At 40.6% G+C, this 23,346-nt stretch overlaps 1 protein-coding gene across 3 annotated transcripts in view; it reads right to left on the bottom strand.

Moving 5' to 3' along the window:
* Positions 1-9,050: 9,050 nt before the first annotated feature.
* Positions 9,051-23,346, bottom strand: part of stxbp6 (syntaxin binding protein 6 (amisyn)) — a 51,640-nt gene continuing 37,344 nt past the window's right edge. Inside the window, exons 3-6 of one of the 3 annotated variants that reach the window (XM_031847534.1) lie at positions 20,916-21,046; positions 20,531-20,696; positions 12,092-12,249; positions 10,274-10,384 (exon numbers count right to left, since the gene is read on the bottom strand). In XM_031847534.1, coding sequence (XP_031703394.1) covers positions 10,361-10,384; positions 12,092-12,249; positions 20,531-20,696; positions 20,916-21,046 — 479 coding nt within the window. In that variant the 3' untranslated portion in view covers positions 10,274-10,360. The other 2 variants (XM_031847536.1, XM_031847535.1) reach the window with 2 other exon arrangements.

The raw sequence follows: 23,346 nt of genomic DNA on the forward strand, positions 1-23,346 counted from the left end.
GGCGTGCTGTTGGGGGGGGGGTTAGGGCTCTTCTAGACTTTACACAGGCCTGGATGACTGGCCATTCTCCCTTTTGTCTGATCTGGGAGTAAGACGGTCGCTGTTGTTTCAGCTGCATTGCAGTCATATATTTCACTGGAGGAAAGATGACAGATCGAAGAAGAAAAGGCAGCTGAGGACAGCGCCGGTGGAGAGGAAAACTACGAGATAGACAAGCAAGTACTGTAGAGAGACAGCAAAAAGTAACAAGAAAGAGAAAAACTCAGTCTAAGGGTTTTTAACATGCCTCATCCATCCCTGAGTCATTAGCAGGCCATGATTTGTCTGAACTGCCATTAGACACAGAAGGCCACATCAGCATGTTGCTCATCTTCAGCCCTCACAAATTAAACAATTCATACAGCTACAAGTTTATCTACTTATTCTCACACCTAATCATTAGATACCTCCCTCGTGTGATTCATGGCGTTCCGAATGCAGAGCTGCACATTTACATTCCTGCAGTGCATCAGATGAGCAGACAGCAGGCAGTAACTTACTGTATTTCTGACAACTGAGCAGCGGGCAACTCATTTTCCTGACACCCATTGGGAGGGAATTAAATAGGATGGACCCGAAATCGTCAGACAGTTGACCTATAAATCCACAAGTGGGCCATGGGTGGCGAGGGGAAAGGACAGGGAGAAACAGCTTAAGGAAGAGGAGGATGAGAGGGTAGGGTCAAAAGATAAGTCCAAAGAGAGGGAGGAAGAAATTGAGAATGACAGAAGAGAGAAAAAAAAAGGACAAACAGATGTCAGAATAGTATGTGCTTTTTTTCCCCTTTCAGCTTTCAGGCAGGACAAACACACCGGTGAGATATGACACAGGGGTGTGTCCCATTCGGCCCACTTTCCCCCAGCAGCTCCTGCGAATGTCTGGTTGGCCTGGCCCTAATCCTCTCTATGAGACTGAAACCATTCCTGCCCCTCCCTGCGCAAACTGGATTTTATTTCCGTCTCCTTTGTACTTTTTACATGATAACAGGTTAAAGGAGGCCGTGTGATAGATGATATTTTATGTAGATAAAATGCTTTCCTTCTTTTGACGATCACTGCAGAGCTCTGCCGCAGCGAGGAGCCACAGACAGACTCGGGGAAAGTGAGCGAAAGAGGGTGACGATGTATAGAGTGGCAGCAGAAGAGCATGCTGAAACAAGCGGCGTATAGTGATGCTGTGAGCCAGTGTTAAATAACACTGAGCTTATCTGTGGATGTGATTAAAAAGCAATTGTTGGGACACAAAATGTTTAACCTACATACCCCATCTCTAGCGATTTCCGCCGAGAAAGTCCCTCTTATCTGCTAATAGACTTTGGTAATCCCTCAAACACACATGCACTGCACACTGGCATCTTCTAATGAATACTGATGAGAGACAAGTCTGCTAGGAACCAACAGATAGTTCAGATAGTTCACTGGGAGGCATATATAGGCTAATATTCAAGGTGCAATTTAACTTAAATTACATTTCCCCTTCAAAATGAGCCACTGGTATTTGTTACATTATACTTTGTACACTCACCAAATCAAATTAGTGTCAATCAGTTAAATTATTTATTAGTAGTGTGGAGGAGAAGCGGTAAAGTGCAGGCTCTGGGGGATTTGGCCAGAAAATGAGAGTGTGAAGAGAGAGATTGTAAAGGGCCAGATCAGCAGTGTGACCATATCCAGAAAATTAGATTAACTGAATTAGAGGGATTAGATTGACTACAGCCGGATTGGACCTGATATCTCTAAGAAAAGAGAGAGACCAAGCAAGCGGGGGATCGCAGAGCACACGAGATGAGGAAAGGAGGATAGCCAGAAGAGGGAGATATAAAGAAGTTTCTTCGGGAGTTGGGTGGAAAAGTCGTATTGCGGTAGAGAGAGGAGCGGAAGGAGGAGACAGCTCAGCAGATTTAGGTATCCTGGGTAACTTTTAAGGGCTGGCACTGAAGTGAGCAGCTGAGCCGGTCCTCGCTCCAAGAGCAGCTGGGTTCCGCTGCTCCACAGGACTAAGCTTAAGCTGCAGTGCCCCTCAGTGGTTAAATATGGGCATATATGCTGATCCTCTCAACATGATATAGGCAGAAGAAGAGACATGAGGCCGAGCAAAGGACAAAAATAAATAAATAGCATGACTGATATCCACTTAAAACTTAAAAGCCATGATGTGATTACTCCTCTCTGAATAGATAAAGCGTATTACTTCACATGTGTAAGTTTAAATTATGATCATTTGTATGTTTTGGTAGTTAGGTGCTTTTTCTTTCCCTATGTTATTTAGCCTATTTTGACCTCCTCCAGTGTAACAATGCTTGGGGACATGTAATAAGACGCCATTATCATTATCCTGGAAAGAGCCTGTGAAATGTATGAATACCAGGAAAGGTGTGTGTATGTGTGTGTGTGTGTGTGAGCGTTTCATTGTGCGAGAATGTGCAGCAGAGAAAGACAGAGCTCTTACAAGAGAAGATGAAGCCTAAATCAATGTTGTCAATTCATGTTAATTGCTGCCCCCTGGTGTCAGTGCCGCAGTTGTTGTTACTTTGCTGATACACACGCTTTTGCCGCCTCTTTGCCCAGAAGATAAATCTCCAGAAGATAAATCTCCCACGTCGATAGAGAGACAGATACAAACTCCTGCTGCTTCACAGCTTCACACTGCGGTTACCTCCGGCCCAGTCGCAGCAACAACGAAATAACTGGTCTTACAACACCGGCCTTGCCCCCCCCCCCCCCAGTCTTCTGCTGGAATTTGGAGAATATTAACAAGGCTGTGGTGATGTATCACAGACAAACAGGAAGTGACAGATTTAGTTATGAATTGTCCCTCCTGCATATTCCACTATAATTTAGAGGCTTCATGCAGCCTGCACTGCACAACTGGAGGGCTTTGTCTGCATACTGATGTCCTGCTCACTCTGAGGAAGAGAGGCCTCCGTTCTAACAGGACTATCTGTCACACGGCAAACAGAGATGTTGTGGGAAAACATTTTGACCATGTTTTAGCTGATTCTGCCCCTTTCTTTTAAAACACAAACCCCATGCGGGTCAGAATTTGAAAATACGTGCTCTGGTCACAGATCAATGGAAGCCGAGACTAACTGGATCTGATGATGTAAAGATGATTAATGGCCTGCAATCAGTCAAACCCAATGACATTGCTCAACCACATCCAGGTATTCAGGTTAGCTTAGAAACGCAGTTTTTTTTCAACAAAACCTTCCAAAAAACCTCAAAACCAAAAGCTTCATTCATTTTGTGTTTTGGGATTAAACAATACATATGATCTTACAATCATTTTATATGTGATCCATAAAAAATAGCACACAAAAGATTAAAAAAACACACACAACCAAGTTACAATCTAGGTAGAATACAGGCTTGGCAAAAATCACAGTGTGTCAGCGTTTTCCATTTAAAACACAAATTAAACTGATGATGTAGATCAGTTGTTCACAAATAGAGGCAACTCAAATTCGATGAAATTCAGTTGTTTCGTTGGAGATTTGCGTACGTTTGGAAAGGCTTCAGAAAAACAACTTGAAGGGTTTCTGCCTCATTTATAAATTAACTGGGATTTTGATTACAATCATTTTGTTTACAAGGTCCTGGGTCATTTTTTCATTCTGAGCTACAATAAAGATGTCCGCCTGAATCTCCTAAAGCTTCCAGACCAAAAGCACGAAAAGAAACTGCACCTTTGGGTGTAAAACAGCTGTATGTATCTGCGCTGAACACCCTGTTTGATACATGTCTTCAAAAGGGGCAGGTTGTCACATGATCACCTCATCCATGTGATGGTGCGAGAGCCTTAAGTGGTCCCAGAAGAGGGAAAGATTGCATGTCACTGCTTGTTTGAAGCCAATCTGTTTCTTCAGTCAAGTCAATACTGTAACAGCTGGATACACTGGAGGAGTGGGCTGCTGGATCAATAATGATGCCACTTCATACCGGGAGACTCATGCAGGTTTGGTACACACAAGCAACTGCATACAAACATATACTGTGTGTTCTCAAGGCTTAAAGGCGGTACAGACATCAAGAGAGACCACGTTCTTGTGATCACACACCAGCATTGCAGTTGCAGTCCCTTTCAATTTCACAGAAACAGTAAGCATCCCTGATGTTTTGTACCCTGAATAACAATCTTGTGTATACTGTATTGTGAACATAAATGGTGTAAAAGGTCCACAAGGAAGTGGGTCACTGCAGATATTTTTCCTCCACCCCCGTTTGTCTTCTGAAACTATGTCTCATTTCCAGCAGGAGCTTAAGGTGGTATTTATACCCTGTAAGCAGAGTAGATGCCTCTCTGTGCTTTTCCCTTCAGTTCAAAAATATCCCTTTAGGTTTATTAATAAACACAACAAACGATTTTAGCTGTTTTTTCCAAACCCAACGCAGAATTACAAAAAGCCAAGCAAAAAAAAACTAAAACTCTGTGAACAAAGAGGGTAAAGTTAGTACATTTTTCACCTACTTCCACAAAAAGAGGACAGACACTAAAAAGGATAAAGTCAGAGAGAGAAGTGTGCAAGGTGGAAACATATCAGGATAATGAATGATGATGATTCCTGAACCGCTGACATTGCACTCCACAGGAACTCAAAGGAGAGGAGGCCTGATTTAGAGCAAGCAGCTGTTGTGCACTTCGCTTCGCTACACATCTGCCAAGTCACTGTCGGCAGAGCGCTGAGGTGACTTGCTCAGCTTTACCAGTCGGTCTCTGCCTCTTACTTACATAAAATTGAAATGCTCTCCCATAATATGCTGACGTGACAAACACACACTGGACATATGTGGGAGAACTTTTGACTAACAGGCCTAAACTGCAGAACTGAAAACTGACACCACCCTCCTCCTTCGGTTATCACAGTCAGCTGCATCATATGTGCTGCTGACTCTGCGCCTGTCTGTGAGATGTAGCTCCTGCTTGTTAGTGCCATGTGACTACACTCAGTGCAGCCAAGGTAAACAGAGTGTCGTTACTCTGCCCTGGTAAATGCTACATTGCATAAGGTGAGGCGGTAGTTTTCGCCATGCTGCTGGTTAAGCTATTGTCTGACTTTAAGTGATACTTTGCTTCTGTTTTTATATTCTAGTGTTTACAATTCACCCACTATGTTGCAACAACTGGTACTGCCATCGTCAACCTGTGACCATTGGAGCTGCAACTAACATTTATTTTAATTGTTTCGTCTATAAGTTGTCAGGAAATGATAAAAAAAAAAAATGCTTATTTGAGTTTTTTAACGAAAGGTAATCAATTTACATATCAATAAAACATAGAAACGTTTCAAATCTTCATATTTGAGAAACTGAAAGCTGAATATTTGGGGGGTTTACCTGATAGATGACCATTGATTATCAAAATGATCGATTAATCAACAAAAGTAGAAACACTGTAGAGAGGTAATAAGAAGCAGCAGCAGCATGAAGGCAGAAATTGCCAGCAGACACCACAAATCCAAATCCACAAATCCAATCTGGGGCAACATGATCAGAGTGTTGCTTGTGAAACTTTACATGAGCAGCAGCTGCAAGTGTTTGAAGCAGTGTCATAGATGAGTTAGCAATTCAGCAGTGCAGCAGCACAGCTGAGCAAAAGAGTGAGCAGAAGTTCAACAGCTTTATGGAAAAAGGTGCAGTGGATATACAGTATATGTTGCAGCTAGTACAGTATGTAATGTGAGAGTTTAGCAGGCTTCATATTGCAGTGGTTCATAAGGTTACACATGTAACTCCTATATATCCTGAGAATGATTGTCTGGTTGGCACCCGGTCTTACCATCACATCAAATATACAAGTACATATAAGGGGAAATATATCTATATATACGAGCGGGAGGGGAAGAGCGCCAAGGTTTCACATTTTTATGCAGCTTCAGTCTTTAAATATAAAGTCTTATACACCACTCTTCAAAATAGTAATACAAATTCGAAGGCCACATGAACATAGAATGCATTTTATCCATAGAAGTAATGGATATGGAAGTTTCATCAATGAATCAGCTCAGAAAAGTTCAGTCGGGTTTTTGGTTTTCTCTTTATTTCTAAAGACACTTATAAGATTTCTAAAGATATTTTTTTTTAAATGCATAATTTTTTTGAATTCACAGATTGACTTGAAAGATTAATAGAGAACATGCTCATATTTTAACTAACGGTGATACATTTATCACGTATTCAGCACACACCACCTCGTTGAGGTGGAGCTAACCATGGGGGAAACTTTTGTAGCACTTTCTCTTATAGTTCATAGAATGAACAACAATTATTTCTCTGGATCCCAATTTCAAGAACACCTGAGGTGCACGGCCAATATCCCACTACAGTTATTAATTTTTGACTTTGGGGTAAAATCCAGTCACGACTAATAGGACTACTCAGGAATCATTGCATCGTGATAACGAGAAATAGAGGTGCAGTCCCAATTCATTCGGCCTTCTCACCTCTGGGTGTGACTTGTAATTACTCCTGTGGTGCTTTGCGGAGGTTGGCAGATTACAAAGGAGTTGCCCTGAGGCCAGTTGGGCAGCCACTTAGGTGGGGGGGGGGGCAGCCACCGTGACACAGACTCCCTGGCTGACAGGAAGGGCAATGCACCTCTCAAGGTGACATCTGCCGGACACATTCTTCAGTTATTTTTTCACTGAAGAGATAACTACCTTGAGTTCCCATAGTTCCCTCTGCATGTAGATATGAAAGTGTTTAGATAAATCTTAATTGACATGTACTATGTAAAAGTTATACCATTTTTGATTATTCCATAGTCATTGGTCCCTTTACAGATTAAGACATTAAAAACAATGACGAATTTATAAAATATGATGAAGTGTTGTTTTAGATCAAACTACCAAGCAGTATATAAAATAGCTTCACTTTGACCAGCTACAACATTACAAATAATGTTAATGTATTAGTAGTAATGATTCAACAATATGATATATAATATTATCACTGATAGAGGCCATTGTCCTGTATAATTAATACGTTTCACTTTAGGAAGATTTTCCTGATAATATCCTGAATATATGGACCGTTACTCATAAAGGAGTAGCTCTATATTGTGGTGTGGCTACCTTTACTTAAGTAAAAGAATACTTCTTCCATCAGATAATATGCAACATTAGTATCACATAGAAAGACAGTGACCAGACAACCTGACAGGCATTTCTGTGTATATATATATATATATATATATATATATATATATATATATATATATATATATATATTCAAGGCTTCTACTGATATGCGTTGTGCTCCGTTTGCAGGTTGGGTAAATGTTTGATGACTTATCGGCCCACTTGCTCTGTCCCACTGTAACTCAAGCCCTTGTCAGGTCATTTACTGTAGCAATTACTGACATTGAACAGCTTTCAATCAGTCCTTAATTCACACCTTCAGTCTGCGATCAATGTGTACATTACACTGAAATTACACACTAATAATCAGTTCTACTTATCAATAAACCACTGGGCAATAAAGCAAGCTGACAGAGGAGATGGGTCTTTGTACAAGGCTATCGCACCCTCTATTGGTGTATGAATGTAATTTAACTGTGATTAAATAGTGTACATTTAAAAGGTAGAAAACAGTTTAATCCAGCAATCCGTAGATACCAGGTTACGATCTGTATAGACCAATAATCACTTCCATGTGAGGATTAGTAAGCCAGGATGTGTGTGCTGAGGACAAAAGTAGACACTTTTGGGACCCGAGTGTTGCTAGAGCTGGGAGAAAAAAGAGAGAGGAGAGCTGAACGATTAGAGGCGTATTTTAAGGAGGAGCCGGGAATGATTCACAGGAGTTGGCAGAGTGAGTAATGGTAGCAGAGTCCTGCACCGGTGCTTTTATGAGGTACTTACCCCCCACCCCCTCTGCAGCACTAAACGCTATAGATCACGTACTTCAGCACTGCTACTATGCTTACTGCTGTTCTGCTTGTCAGATTAGCCCGCATCATTAATTGGAAGATTAAAATACTATGAAGAGGTGGCAAGGACTGAGAGGAGAACATAGATGTTTTGATAGGATTTCTGCTCGCTTGACTCTGCTATACCTTAAGTCTGCATCAACGGTCAGGGTTACCACTTTCTTCCTTCATCCTGTGAATGGGTTCACAGCTCAGGGTGCTATGAATACAATGATATACAAGCTTGACAGAAATGCATCACCTGTACTATTCTGTGCTGGATATACAATGTATTTATTGTGATGGAGTTAGGAGATGTCATGTAGAAAAAAATGAGACGTCTCAGTAATCATTGATAACTAAAACTCAGTGATTGTTTAATGTTCCTCCTTGTGTTAAAACGACTTATCAATAAAGAGTAGCGCGTTCCAATCATTCGGCGTAGGCTTTTGTGGTGAGACGTTAGTTTACTGTACAGTGTTTCCTGCAGCCTGGATTGAGGCAATAGTCAATGGAAAGCTATTAACGCTTGCTTCCTTACATAGCGCAGACATTGCCCTCTCCTGGGGAAACAGGACAATCTCATGTAGAGCAGCGAGATTCCTTTGACTGGAGTGTAATGTTTCATTCTGGTCTGAATATTTTAGTCAATATAAACTGACAGATGAGTCTGACTCTTGGGGGGGGGGGGGGGGGGGGGAGACAGTAATTAATTCTCTCGTTATTTACCCTTTTAAAGAAGAAGTATCACCAATATCAGGGAAGCAATTTTCCCAATCTATGACATTTTTTTAAATACACACAAGAGAACTGGCAGCTGAATTGAAACTTGGTGAAACAAGACAGCAAAGGTAAGCATGCAGATACTATTTAACTATCTAAAGTTTTTAAATAATCTAAAACTAGATATAAGACACAAAGACAAGAAGTCATATTAACAAGTGTTAACATTTGACCCATAATGACAGTCACCGTTTATGGAGTATTATAGAGAATCAGAAGCAGTAACAATGATAAAGAACACCCCAAAAAATAAATGTACAACTTCTGATTCCATTGTTTGACGGAACTGTTGAAAAGTCATAAAAAGGACACCGACAATATTATAAAATATTTGTATACATTTCTTTATTAAAACAATAAACATCCAAAGTGTTAGAGAGAAGAACAAAAGCACACCAAGAGTTAGGCAACTGGAACGTTTCAGTATGAACTCAACAGCGCTCTGCAAGATTAGCTCGTCAGTGCATTGTAACATTATGAATTATAAAATTCAAAACATGAAAATAATCAAATACATCTCGATTGTGAGGACGGTATCTTGCAAGTGAGGAAGCCAAAGTTACAGTCAACGTGAGAGCACTGACACAAAATAAACTAGTACACACTGCTGCTAATATTCGAGACACGTTGTCATCACGTTATCAGTTTACACACCTCTATAATGACCAACGCAAATCATACCAAAAAAGCATAAGGTATTACTACTGAATGTTAAAAGATGAAATACAGACGAGAGTCATTTCAAAACATCCCATGTTCATGTGACAGATTAGATCTACAGACACCGAGATACTAGAAAAAGTACGTGTTTTGCTTTTTACAATGCAAAGCTGGTTTACTGAATTTAACATAAATTATCACCGAAAAAAAGCTCATTTCCAAAACACAGTTCTTCATGTACACTTCAAAAAATGTTGGTAACTGTATTCCATGTAAATTTGGTTGTTTGTGAATGGTAGACAAATCTGACAGAGGACTAGTATATTTCCCAGTTGTTATATATTGTATATTATATCATAAGCAGTTTTATGAAATATCATGTTGAAAACATTTTGACCAACACTGTTTTGATACATTTCTGAAATGATGGACGGAACAAGAGACCAAATGACCGCAATGTCCAAGAGTGAAGAGCAAATTGAAAATAAACACTTTGGGATTTATTGATGTTCAGGCCAACTCCACAGTCACACCTGTGGAACCCACGAGAGGGTCCGCTACTCATGAATCAGACTGCATAATCACTGCAGTGCTCATAAATAACTGTCAACAATTAATTAATAACGAGACAAGCTGTTCCTGGTGTTGGAGTGATTGCTGATAATGACTTGTCAGCATGTATACTCTTATATAAATCTTCGAGCATATGAAAAGGGGAGGTGTTTATATCAAATACAGTCATGACCTGTGACTTTGTTTGGCTGTCTGCAGTACCGTTGGTTACCTCTCTTCCTCTCCCCAGCTCGAAGCGTCACAATCAGAAGATGCACCAGAAATCAACAATCCATTAACATTGTTAACAAATAGTAATCATATTAAACCCTTTAAAAAGAATAAAATCTGGAATCCTTCTCCTGTACAGCGAATGGCGATTGGTGACCCCCCCCACCCCTCAGTTGGTTTTGGCAGTGGTCTAACACTTGTGCTTCATGGCGAGCTGTAGAAAAATCAGGGTGGGGTGGGGGGGTGGGGTTGCAGGATAATACAATGAGAATTTTGAATTACCCCACCAGCCAAATGCTATAGCTAAAAACACCAAGTACTGCATCTGTAACAATACATGCAATAGCGAGCACAGTGAGTGAAACCAGGAACGGCACAGATTTGATTTAATATTTTAGAAAAGTTCCACTCAAGGAGAAAAAGCTGTTGAAGAGGGTTTATTATACAGGTGCTGGAAGGCAGCCAGGGGTCGTGGTATTTTTTTTTTATTAATGCAATGACAAGGCAACTTCATTTATCTCATTAACATGGGTTCTAATGGGCTTAGCTGGAGGCTCGTTAGAGAGATGGCCGGGGCCACTGATCTAATACAAAGCTACGGGGTATGGAGATGTGAGGATGGAAGGCACACACACACACACACACACACACACACACACACACACACACACACTGCAGAGTATGGACTATGTTGGTGTAGGATAGGAGAACTGAATTCTACAGATCGAGCAAGTGGGGGCAGTAGAGCAACACACAGAAATGACGGGTATGTTTAAAATTGAGCAAAGCGGCGAAATCGGCTGCTGACACAAAGTGAGGCGCAGAGATGGATTTGCAGAAGTGAACTAAGAGAAAAAGAGTCACGGTGACCCTCTGACAGTACTGCAAACACTACGATTTGAAGCTACTTACAACACATGCATTGTTAAAGCAATCCTCAGAAGATAAACGGTCCTGTCAATTCATCAGTAATGGCTTCTTTATCAGTCTGTAAGGCCACCAAAAGCCTTTAACTGACATGCAAAATTATGGATAATAATGTGCAAGACAAATGATAACACAAAAAAATATATAAAAGCTAATGACAGCAAGTGAAATGAGAAACGCCAGCAAATGAGGGCTTCTACACAGGGGTTCTACAGTCCTGAAACCACCAGAGCCGAGGCATTTCGCTTTGCTTATCACAGTTTTTGTAATACATCCCAACGGGGAAGCTCATCTTTGAACAGTGAGAGAGCGATGCAAGGCTTTTGAAATGTCTTTCAATTATCCCACCATCACCAGCCTTGGCTTTATGCATCGTTCAAAACATTTCAGTAGGCAATGGATAGCTGTATTTTTAAAAGGTTATTGGCATCCCACTTTAGATGGCACATGTCTCAGTGAAGGCTATCCACCAACAACAAGACAGAGCAGTAGGGCTGCCTCATCTTATACAAGATACTATGTGCTATTAAAGTCATATACTGTGTGCTATTAGAGAGACAGATATGATCATAATCAGGTGGGCTCGTTACAAAGCAATAGAGTTTTTTGTTTTGCAGTAAAAATAACCATATTATGCCAATAGCCTAATTAAAGAGCATGCAATTAGTTTTGCTGACAAACAAGACGACATGGGAGGATCGATGTAGGAAGAGGGAGCACACGACTGAAGTTATAGTAAATGAGGGAAGAAGAAAAAGACTATTATCTTCACAGGGCAGAGAGCACCACTGCTGAGAGGCGGATGTCATAATGAAGCAACTCCAGCAAATATCCTCAGGTTACGTAAAATGTTTGATATTTCGGCTGAAGACACATTGACTTAAAAATTCTGACAAGATATTCCACAACATTCCATGTGCCGGTTTAAAATAAATTCAGTAAGGCCACCCTGAGGTCATGCATTATAAGGCATCTTGCTAACATATTGCCTCACCTTCTGTGCAGTAACAGAGAACTGTTCAGCACTGTTCATCATGTCTGCAGTCCTCTCCTCAGCCCGACCTAATCGCTCGCCGCGCTCATTCAGAGCCTGGCTGGCCTTTTGTACGGCACTCGTCACACTGTCCGCCGCTGAGTGTAGTATACTGTTGCCTGCAGATAAGGGTTGGGGGGGTGAAGAGGCAAGACAGAGGCAAGACAGAGCCAAGACAAGTGAAGAAGAAAAGTGGGACACGAAAGAGGAAAGAATTGAGATTCACTAGTTGAACAACTGAATTTAAGAGACCAGTTGTAACAAATGTACCTGTGACATTAGAAGCATGTATTTAAATCAGTGACCACAATCATTGGTGTTAATTCTGGAAGACTAAAACATGATGCAGTAAATAGCTTCCATCAGGTGCAACATGGTAAGGTGGCTAATGAGTTTCCTTCAAAGTTGACCTACTTCAAGGAAAGATCAAGTGGAATTAACCTTTTAAACAAGCAACAGCAAGACCGGATTAAAGAAAGCATGTCATTCCTCTCCTCTCCTTCTCCTTCTCTCCTCTCCTCCCCTCTCATCTTCTCCTCTCCTCACTATATTGTAATAAAGAGATGCTATGTGCTTGGCTGCATGGGCAGCCCTGGAGATCCAGTAGTGGATAAAAGACAGAGAACACATCTTCCGATAACTGTGGCAGCCCTGCGGATGTTTCCTCTGACAAGCCATTAATCTACCGCACGTCGGGACTGCAGTTATGCGCCATGGTAGCAACGAGCCTCAGAACAGCAATCTTCCTGCTGCTTTCTCTTTGTCGGCAATACAGAGCAATACAGAGCAATACATGCCATTTTAATTACACCACCAGAGTGGCACCACAAGAATCCCAGCATTTAAAAAGACCCCCAAAAATGACTCGGGGCACAATATTCTGCCTTTTAGAATATATATCTTCAGGTTACTGATTTGGTGAAGCCGGTCCAGGACGGTCAAATACCCAGCTACACTGTCAGCTCTTACCCAACTTTAAAAAGTGGAGAAGTGAAAAATAAGAAAGAAAAACACAACAAACACCCGGTGGAAAGATAAGCTTCGATTTTTCCAGGGTCTATATCTTTGGAAATACAGCAAATGAGTTTGAGGAGAAGAAACAGACCGATCAAAGCTTGACGGTATTGGCTGTATTAAGACTTAACGAGCCAGATTCGATCTACTCCCACAGGAAATTGCAATACAGTGAGCGCATGTCCCGTGGCATCAAAGCAGGTAGGCTGAGTGACAGATAATTGGGACAGCTATGCTCTACTGCAGAGGGTTATATGACAGCCCGAAAGCAGCTGGTGTTCCTTCAAAAGAAGTTAACTTGATAAAGTCAAAGCCGTTCATACAGAGACACACCTGTGCCGCAGACACACAGATGGATGTTCATCCAGCTACGCACACAAAAGGGAATGGAAACGCATACACAAGGCCTTTCTTTGTTACATTTTCCAGAGATTACTTTAAATGAACCACAGAGTAGAGGACACATTGCACATGAAAAAACATCTTGACATATGATGAAATAAGCTTCACACCTGTCAGGATTGCGTTTTCATTTGCTAACAGTATACGGCATACAAGAACTCCATAGTCTACAACTATATTTACTTTACTGCAAAGCAAATCATGTGTAATCATACATTGAAAAAGTGTTTTCTGGTTTGCACAGGCTAAAAGACATCCCTGCTCTGCTTCCATTTGAAAGAAAAAATAAATAATAATACTTTGACTGAGAAGCTTTAGGTTGTCCGTTTCACCTTCAGACAGATTCCTCTTAATCCCCTCCTCCCCGGGAAGAGCCCAGGAAGTGATACTGCCATCATCCTCAATATAACCCCCACTCTCACAACCCTTCCCCACCATATACTCAAGAGAACATCTCCCTTCATTTGTCTGCACTTATATTTTCCTTTCTCTGGAGTCTTTCTTCTCACCAGAGATCAGTGGCGGGCTGCAGCGTGGGCTCCCCCAGTGGAGAATGTAATTACAGTAAAAGGCAGGCTGGAGATGTTCTGGAAAAGCTCATGAAAGAGCTGAATGAAAGATATGTAGGAGTAAATTATGTAATGTGGTGGCCTCGCTGCAGCCTTAGTGACTCTTAACTTAAAGTGGGAGCTGATCAGTTGTCAGTGTTATCAGTATTAACAGCTACTTGTGTTACTTTGGAGGTTTACTGATAATATTACAGTCATTTTACTGACGCAGGAGACTTTTTTTCTGTTATGACACTGATGACTGGTGCATCTACAAGAGGGGCTTTTTGTGATGATTTTTGTCAACTGGCATTGTTGATGCAGTACGAGGCCGGTCCTGTGGCACGCCTCTCTCAACAATGCGGGAGGAATTTTGTTGTCATATCCCATAATATCATATCAAGCCAGTGTTTCTTTAACAATGGAGACTGAACAAAAACAAAATATTCCAGAAAATAGAAACTATGAGCAAAGACAAACATAACATGAAGGGGAGAGTTCATTCAAAGTCAACCCCTCCTTCTCCAGCGCTGCTGTAGGCAGTAGATCACAGGCTGTGCTGCTGTGGCGCTGATGAAAGTAAGCTGATGGTTATCAACGGGAACATTTCAGCTACACTTTACGAGACGCTGACAGCCAAGTCACACTTACTCGCAAAGTATATGGGATAGATTAGATTCAAGGGTTTACTTCAAGAACAAACACACCTACACAAAAAGATCCATTCAAACAATACAGAACATATTACAGGGCTTTTAATACGCTCACTCTGGCAGTGTATATGATCCTATTATCACTGCTCCAGGATAATGGTGCGGGGTATAACGTGGGGGTGTCTGAAGGGAGAGTGTGTCTTACAATAATTTCTATTACCGAGCACATACTTATCTGCACTTCGACAAGTTCCATCAATAATTCTCCTTAATACCCTGATATTACCGGAGGGATTTCGTTATTCATCCAAAGAAACTTATGAAGCATTCTGTTTCTTTCTGAAAGTGATCCCAACTCTTCACATAAGCTGCACCAACCTATCGAGAGCCTCTCCACTCTGAATCGACTCAGTAATTGCAGTTATTGTCAACCTGGACCTTAATTTCCAAGTTTCTGCTTGACATACAACATGATTACATTTTACTGTACTAGTTTAAGTACAAAATCACATTAAATCTGTAAACAGCAGGAAAAAAAATGCACAAAACTGATCTATACAGTCAACTACTTTAAAAATGTATGGTTGATTTAAAATGAGTGAATACAGGATCATGTCAAATGTGTCTGTTTCAATGTGTTAAACATTTCATATTGTATCAATAATAATACAATATATAAAACAATAACATTTTCAACCTAAATCAACAAAATCCCCTGTTGCTGCTAGAGAACTGGCCATAAAAGTTACCAAAGAAGAGTGCAAGGAATATTATACAGTTACGTTTTATAATTGCAATTTTATGATGAATTCCACCCGAACCACAACTGTATTTACAGTTTCAGTGTAACCGACAAAACGTCTTAATTTATCTTTAAATCATATACTGTTGTGAGGATACATGCTATTGGACAAGAATCCGTTTGCTATACAGAGTACATTAACAACTAGAGATGCAAGTCTATCATAAATACAGCAGAGGCTTAAAGAATCAATGCTGCTACTTGGCAATTTCAAACAGATTATGCGTACAGTAAAATAATGATCCATAAAATGAGAAACAAAACAAGAAATGGCTATTGTAATCAACATCCTAGGGGCCTAAAGACACAGCTATGCAGCAAGTAAAAACCCTGCTGCCATTTCATTAATGCAAATCTTGACATTATCTGCAGCAGCATAATGAAACTCCAATCACTTTTCTCCTCATTCCTCCTGCAGTTATTCCCTAAACAGTTCATTCTCACTTTCAATGGTCACTCCCAAACCTTTTATACACAGCGGTTCTCCCTTTCTCTACGTTTCCAAATCATTTAGCAATCTGTACATTTCCGGCTTTCTCTGATACAACACTCTCTCTCTCTGTGTGAAATACAAACTGCATACACCCAAAGTATGTGCCTCATTATATCATTTTCTTACAATCACCACAATGTTGCTCCTCCCCTTCCCCACCACCACCGGCATCCAGGACTTTGACTTGCTTGGCATCATCTTTGACCTACATGAAATCCATTGCACTATTACTCAACAGTTAATGGAAAATGTGTCATCCAGTGCTGAGGTTTGGGACAAATGATCCTATTATAAATAGTCATTAATATGTATAGATATTGTGTTTGCTCTGCGCTTCTTGAACAAAATTGCATTTACTTTTAATGCATATATTCATGTGTCCTACAGGCACTTTTTAACTTTGGAGTGAGGCAGATGCGTGGCCTGAACGACTCCTTAAAACCTTCGGTTAACCACTCAGATAAAAGCAAGGCATCACTCAGCCCTGACATTATTTCATGAGGGGAAAGGCTTGACCTCGATCGCTCAGTCGGCCTTTAGTTAAGTCACTGTCTTGCTGGTTAAAAAGCGAGGCATTAATTAAGGACACCAATGGGGACAAACGTGGAACATTCTGTACCGACTGGGAAAATAGCCAATAGGCATTCATGAACAGCCTATTCTCAGTGGCTTTAATCAGCAGATAAATGTCAGCAGCACACAATGCATTAAACGGTCATCAATTTCATCATAATCTTGTCTGAGCTTGAATGTTAATGTGTGAAATGATATACAGAAGTACAGAATACTGAGGAAACCATTAAGGAAGAAGCACTCCGTCATTGTACTGCCCTCGTACGTCAAAATGTGATTTACCTCTGCAAAGCATTACTCAGCGACTCTGCACACAGTGTGACAGTGAGGGGCAAGGACAGTGAACATAACTCACATAAGCTTTGGATGTAAACTTAAAAAAATCCCTTTCAGCATGTAGTCCACCCCCGACAGTGAAAACACAAACCAGGGAAATGTTGACCTTGTGCTCACTGGGAGCATACAGAGGCAAGCTCTGTGTGTGTGTAAATATTAACTTCACTATATCTTTAAAACTTGACAACACAATCCCTGAGAGCCAAGCACAGAGCCCTCAGTTCAGAAGGCAGGGGAAGGCTTTGTTTTCTTTTAACAACAACCTAATTTAGTGTAGTCAGATCTTGTAAGTGCAAGTACTGCTTTAGATATTCTTAATACTTAATTGATCATAATTTGTTCGCTGTGAGATAAGTCACGCCTCTTATGAAGCGTGACTTCTATTGGGATTCATCACTTGTTGGTGAGCAACACTCTTGTTTAAAAAAGAGAAACTTGTTTTTCCTTGTTTTCTGGATGACCTCAACACTTTTTAGTAAGGGTTCATTTAGTCCAAGTAGTTTTGCATACTTTACTGTACTGGCTTACCTCGTCTTAGCAGATGACCGTGGCGTGCAAAAAATTCTTTCCGCATTCTGTTCAAATAGACCTTGCAACGGAAAATGACTGAATCTACAGCTTGGTCTTCTGTGATGAGAAAATATCAAATATCATAGTTAGCTTTGATGTTGAAAACAAGTTTGGAAATTAGTCAAGAGGGGTTTGAATTATTATTTCATGAGTTAAGTATTGAGGGTTTAGTTGTAAATGTCATGCAACAACTGTGACTGGTAACTGTTGATTAGTCATCATCAATTGATTGTAAGCCTTCCTAAGAATGAAAATTCCCCAAGAGCATTTAGCGTAAACAACTGGAAGACATGTTTGTCTAACGCTGAGGGTTTGAAAGCATCCAGTTAGTTCACAGATTTAATCATTCCTTTAGAATCAAGTCATGAATACGTGCCGGTGAGATAGAAAAGCTCAGGTGGGAATGACCGGGTATAACAGTGTGGGCAGCAGCAGCCCAAGTCGGCACTAATAACAAGGCAATCAACAAATTATTATTTCTGGGCCTATTACATAACCTATCAAGGATCAGAAACTGTATCCGGCTCTGACAACAGTCTAAAACTCTGCAAAATCAGTTCACTAGAGTTAAACCATGAAGGCTCTTTACAGGATACAGAAAAAATAAAATAAAAGATATTATAAAATATCTTTCCTGAATTGAATTTAAATCTAGAGTGGAGTTGATATTATAGTGCACGCCATTTAAATAATTACTTTAACAGGTGCTTTTATGACTCAATCACATATTTAGCATCATGAGACTCGGGGTGATATCGCCTGATGATTAAGTGTTAACAATTTTACTTCACTGACACTATGCATGGATAAGTTGGCATTCATTTTGCTATAGAGTGATGCAGGAATGAACGTATCTTTAAAAAAAGCGCTTGCTAACAAGTGGCTGAATGAGACTACTAAACGTCATCACGCCTAACGCTAGTCCACATTAGCTTAGTAGTGGTTACCTGAAGTCATGAGACAGTGGTTTAGTTTGTTTAACGTTGGCTTTTCACCTGTCGATTGCCTTTATGCTTCAATAGTCCAAAAGTTGTGTTCATTTAAGTACATTTACTTTTTTTGTCGAGGGAACCAGTGCGATGTTAACTTCTGAGGTTGGCCTACAAAAAGACATCATCCCTGCAGCACTCCATTGACAGGGCCTCTTGTAGTAACATGATCAGCATGGGGTAAACAGTGAAAGATTAAGCTCACGTAAAGATCACAGCTGGTGTCATCCACAAACTACTGATGACATTGCCATGACATCCCTAGATCACACATGGGGAAACTGACAACCAATATCGCGTTCATTCATTTTATGCTCCCTATCTTGAGTGGCAAAACAAACGTGTCCATCTAGGGTCCTTAACAATGGTTTCAATAGTTAATGTACATTATTGTGGTTTAATACAATCTACCTGATCCAGATGTTGCCATCCCGGAGGATTCTGCAGATAGAGTCTTCCCCAGTTATGGTCCCACACCTGAGCAGCGTCGTGATCTTTGTTTTGCACTGGTGTGAGACTTAAACTGGAGTGGACAGAGTTGGCATCGTTTCCGTTTCTCCTGTCACAATGTGCGTTGAGAACGGTCAACTTTTAAGTCCATCACACACACAACATCCTCTACTCACTGAGAGCCAGGAGCTCATTATCAGATCATTGGCTAGATGGACTTACAGCACGGTGTCAATAGCTCCATGAAAAGCTGTTTACTACAAAACAGGGTTGTTTCTTTAAGAAAAAGTGTGTAGTATGTAGTATGTACTTTTCGTGGGTAAATTCATTCATATTAGAAGCATTTTATCAGAGGCAGTGCCAAGTGTCATATAATCATCCACAAGAACAATGCTTCTGGACCTCTAAGTGTAATTTTCCGGACTATTGGAGGCGTGTGGTCAATTTGCAACATTTGCACTCCATAATCCATCCTACTCTAAAGATTCCTGTGTTCGGTGCTCTCAGGGACTGCACTACCTTCCCACCTACACATACAGAGACTATAATATGCACCAGGGTCAGTTTAAGTTAAATACGGACATAGCTTTCCGAGTAGGAGGGAGATCAAAACAACATGTTAGAGAGAATATATATATATATATATACAGTTTCACCTCTCTGCAATGTGCTGATGTGTACTTTTTTTGCATCATGAATGAAAGCTCTCAAAAAGCGCCTTACTAATTACAAGTAAACCATTTTCTCTTCAAAAATATGAATCCGGTAATTGATTCTTGTGTATGTGGGGCAAATGGACACCCAGCAGGATGCAGGTTTGTATCCATAAATAATGCCATGAATAATACGACAGGTCGAATGGTGTTTAAAGATGAGGGTTGGGAGTAAACAGATCAATATCTGAATAAACCGCTCAAGATGCTGCATTCCCTATTGGGTTTCGCTGTAGAGGAAACCATCAGCCAACACCACATCCCTTCACCTCCTGTGTAACAAACACACAATTCGCAGGCAGGAAATGACCAAATATGCAAATTAAGATTCAACATTTGGGAATTGGTTGTGCTTTGACGTATTTGATCAGCCTGTCTTCACATATTATTCGGGCATGAATTGAATATTCCTTTCAAAGAGGGAAGTTAGCTTTTAATTAACTGTTACAGCGCTTACCGTGATATTTATTGTTATTTTGAAGAGTTCACACTCAAAGCACACAATGAAATGTGTCAAAACCACATAAATTAGGGGAAATTATTACTTAGTGTTGTATTGAGTATTTCTATGTGCTTTAAACCAGTTGATCTGTATCAGAAGCTTTGAGTCACAGCTGATGCATTTTGTTGGCCATCCTCATTGACCTCACTTCAGCAGAACACCCAACAGATGCTGTGTACGAGAAATGAAGCATGCATTTTCATACACACCAGGTGCTGGTTGTCATTGTACATAATCAGATTCAAACTGGCTTACAGCACAGTATGACAGCAGTGAGTCTGGCATAGCAGAGCCACTGTGTTCTGAACAGTAATATTAACCAGGACGGTTAGCTGTGTTATTTTAACCGTCTTACCCCCCAGCAGTTTGGACTGGCAGTTGACAAACTCTGGTTTCCTTGCTGCGCTGTAGCGCTGGCAGGTGTGGTGAAGAATCTGGATGAAGGTGCACTTCTCTCCTGCTGAACCAGCGACCCACTGGTCGAAAGCATTCTCGAACATTAGGTCAAACTCTGGACAGTCCTTGGAAGGAACAACAGTGAGAGAGAGAGACATGAGTGGGAAGTGAGTGTGTGAGGTCAGGGAAAAGAAACATCGAAACTATTAAGGAAAGAAATGGTGAAAGGCGTACAAAACTAGTTATTTGGTATTAGCAATACTCATGTTAATGATGAAGAATCCCCTGGCTATAAAACAGTTGGATAAAAAGCAATGGTTGAGGGGGGATGGGGAATTACATACTTTGTTCGGGTCAATGCCGTTGACCTGTTGTAGCTGGTCGATTGTCCACTGTGACCTTTTTACGAAGGCAGAAGATCCTTGGAACTGCTTCACCTTAGTGATGGATACATGGGAGGGTTTCCTATTTGTCACTGCGAGAACAAAAACAATAAAACACAGCAGATAAGATTTAACAGCAACATAAAATTCCAGAATATGAGCTTTCTGTGTTTTATTATGTAGTTAGAAACATTTGGATTCGGGTGAATGGAAAGTTCAGGTCACAAGATGAGGAGTATTCGAGTCAAGCAAAAGTACAAGGTCCTTCTGTGGGCGGCAGAAACAAAGGCAGCCTTTAACAATGGACATTTCACTTTTGGAGCCAATAGCAACAGAGACCATGACAACATTTCCTATGAGAAGACACAGCCTAAACCGTGAACAGACAAACCCTGTAAACATGGATCTGGCTTATACAGTTATCCTGCCAAATTGTGTGCAATAATCATATATGAACATACATCACACGATGAGTTTCTCTTCTATTTCAGTTACATAAATAACTTCTTTTCTTCACACATAATGGTTTAAAGAACATAAACTCTTGGTTACATTGTTCCTGCCAAAGCAGAACTTGCTGAGTATTTTTACACTGTGCTGGACACAACTCACGTCTCTCTAAGAAAGGTGGTTTCTTCTACTGCTCTGCTGACTAAGTGGTTAACGAATTGCACTGTGTTCAATCGTGGAGGTATAAACAAGTCACAAATGAAAAATGGGCATGATGATAACACAAACCAACAGTGGCGTTACATTGTGCTTCCATTACAGTTATTAGGAGTTTCATCAGTTGATGCAATAACAATCATGCTTAGCTGTACAAAAATAAGGGTTCATAACATTTATACAATCCAGAAAAAAGTGTGTTGCTTAAAAATTCTTTGAGGCATTTACCTAATGAACTTGTCCTACAGGACTAGTGACATGCTAAACATTTTATAATTAGCAGAGGTGCTTCTGACTTTTCTCCTCCTGTATTGCGTCCTGAGCCCCAGTCATCTCAGCATTGCAGTACTTTCAGTTTTATTACCATTGATATCCGTGTTTCACTCTTAACATACAGAGATAACCATGTTTACAGATCATCGGAGCTCATAGTTCTCTCGTGTGTCAGAACTGCTGGATGCGTGTGTGGCTGGATACTGAACCCATTTTTTTTTCATGCCCCCGTGTTGCTTTTTTAACCCCCGGCAGCGAACCTCTGCTTCCGCTTTCCCACATTTCCCATTGTGTCATCTCAGAAACAGTGAAGTGTTCGGGTCATTTTCACTGCCGTCACTCTTCACTCTGCTTCTCATCTCTCCAAAACAACCACAGTTTGCCTTTTGTTCAAGTTTATTTTTCTGACAGATGTACCACACCTCATTTCTCGAGAAAGAATTTTGAAAATATAGGTAGGGCTGAATGTTACATTAGGTGATACATTCAGCAAGACAATTCCCCTGAGAGGAGGGGTGTTTTGATGTGTTTTGTGTATCCATTTAGACAGCTGCTGTTAATACTTGAGGAGCTGGCCTGAGGCTGCAGGGTGGAACAGACAGACACAGGCAGACCGATACAATACAGGCTGTCAGTCATCTCCTTTTCTTGAGAGTATATTTTTACTCAAACAGACCGGCGGCACCATGACAAACAGAGTGAGTGATCAGATCTGTCTTGGGTCACACAGAGAGCTAATAGAAGCTCTAACAACCAGAAAATGTCATGAAGGGTACAGGGTGACAGCTGCATGTAATGAACCGGTCTGTTGAAGAGTAGGAGTCTTGAAACCAATTCTCAGCGAGAACAATTTGTCTCTGAGCTACATTTGTGGCACAGATACGCTACTTGCTCCAAACTGATAAAATTGAAAGAAGGCTTTATTGCGGTCACTTGATAAGTGCAGGACTGGTAGCTGGCAGATAAAGGACTAGTACAGCAGGAATTCAACTAGAAACCATCGTTCTCTTGCCTCCATCTTATTCTACCAGAAACACTATGGGGCTGGAACTAATGATCATTTTCATCAGGAATGAATTTGATGATTTTAAATCCTGATGAAAATAAAATATTTTTAAATGAACTGCTTTGTTTATAAAAGCCCACCACAAGTATCCAGAGCCCAAGTTTATGTGCTCAAATTGCTTGTTTTGTCTGATAAACTGTGAACAAACAAAAAGATATTAAATTTACAGTTACACATGGGCAGGACCGATTGGGCAGGATGTACGGATCGGGTAGCGGGTGACACGTGGTGTTCTTGTTTAGCGTTAATGTGCTGATATATGATATGGAAATGTGATATTGGTGATATCATTTTAGGCTGTACCTAAAGCATTTCCATTCCTACTATCGGTATCAAAACAACTCCAAAATCAAACAGACAAAAACAGGACATCGTCAGATTTAAGTA

The sequence above is a fragment of the Anarrhichthys ocellatus genome, unplaced genomic scaffold (assembly GCF_004355925.1).
Source record: "Anarrhichthys ocellatus isolate YVR2014 unplaced genomic scaffold, GSC_Weel_1.0 scaffold7, whole genome shotgun sequence".
Lineage (NCBI taxonomy): Eukaryota > Metazoa > Chordata > Actinopteri > Perciformes > Anarhichadidae > Anarrhichthys > Anarrhichthys ocellatus.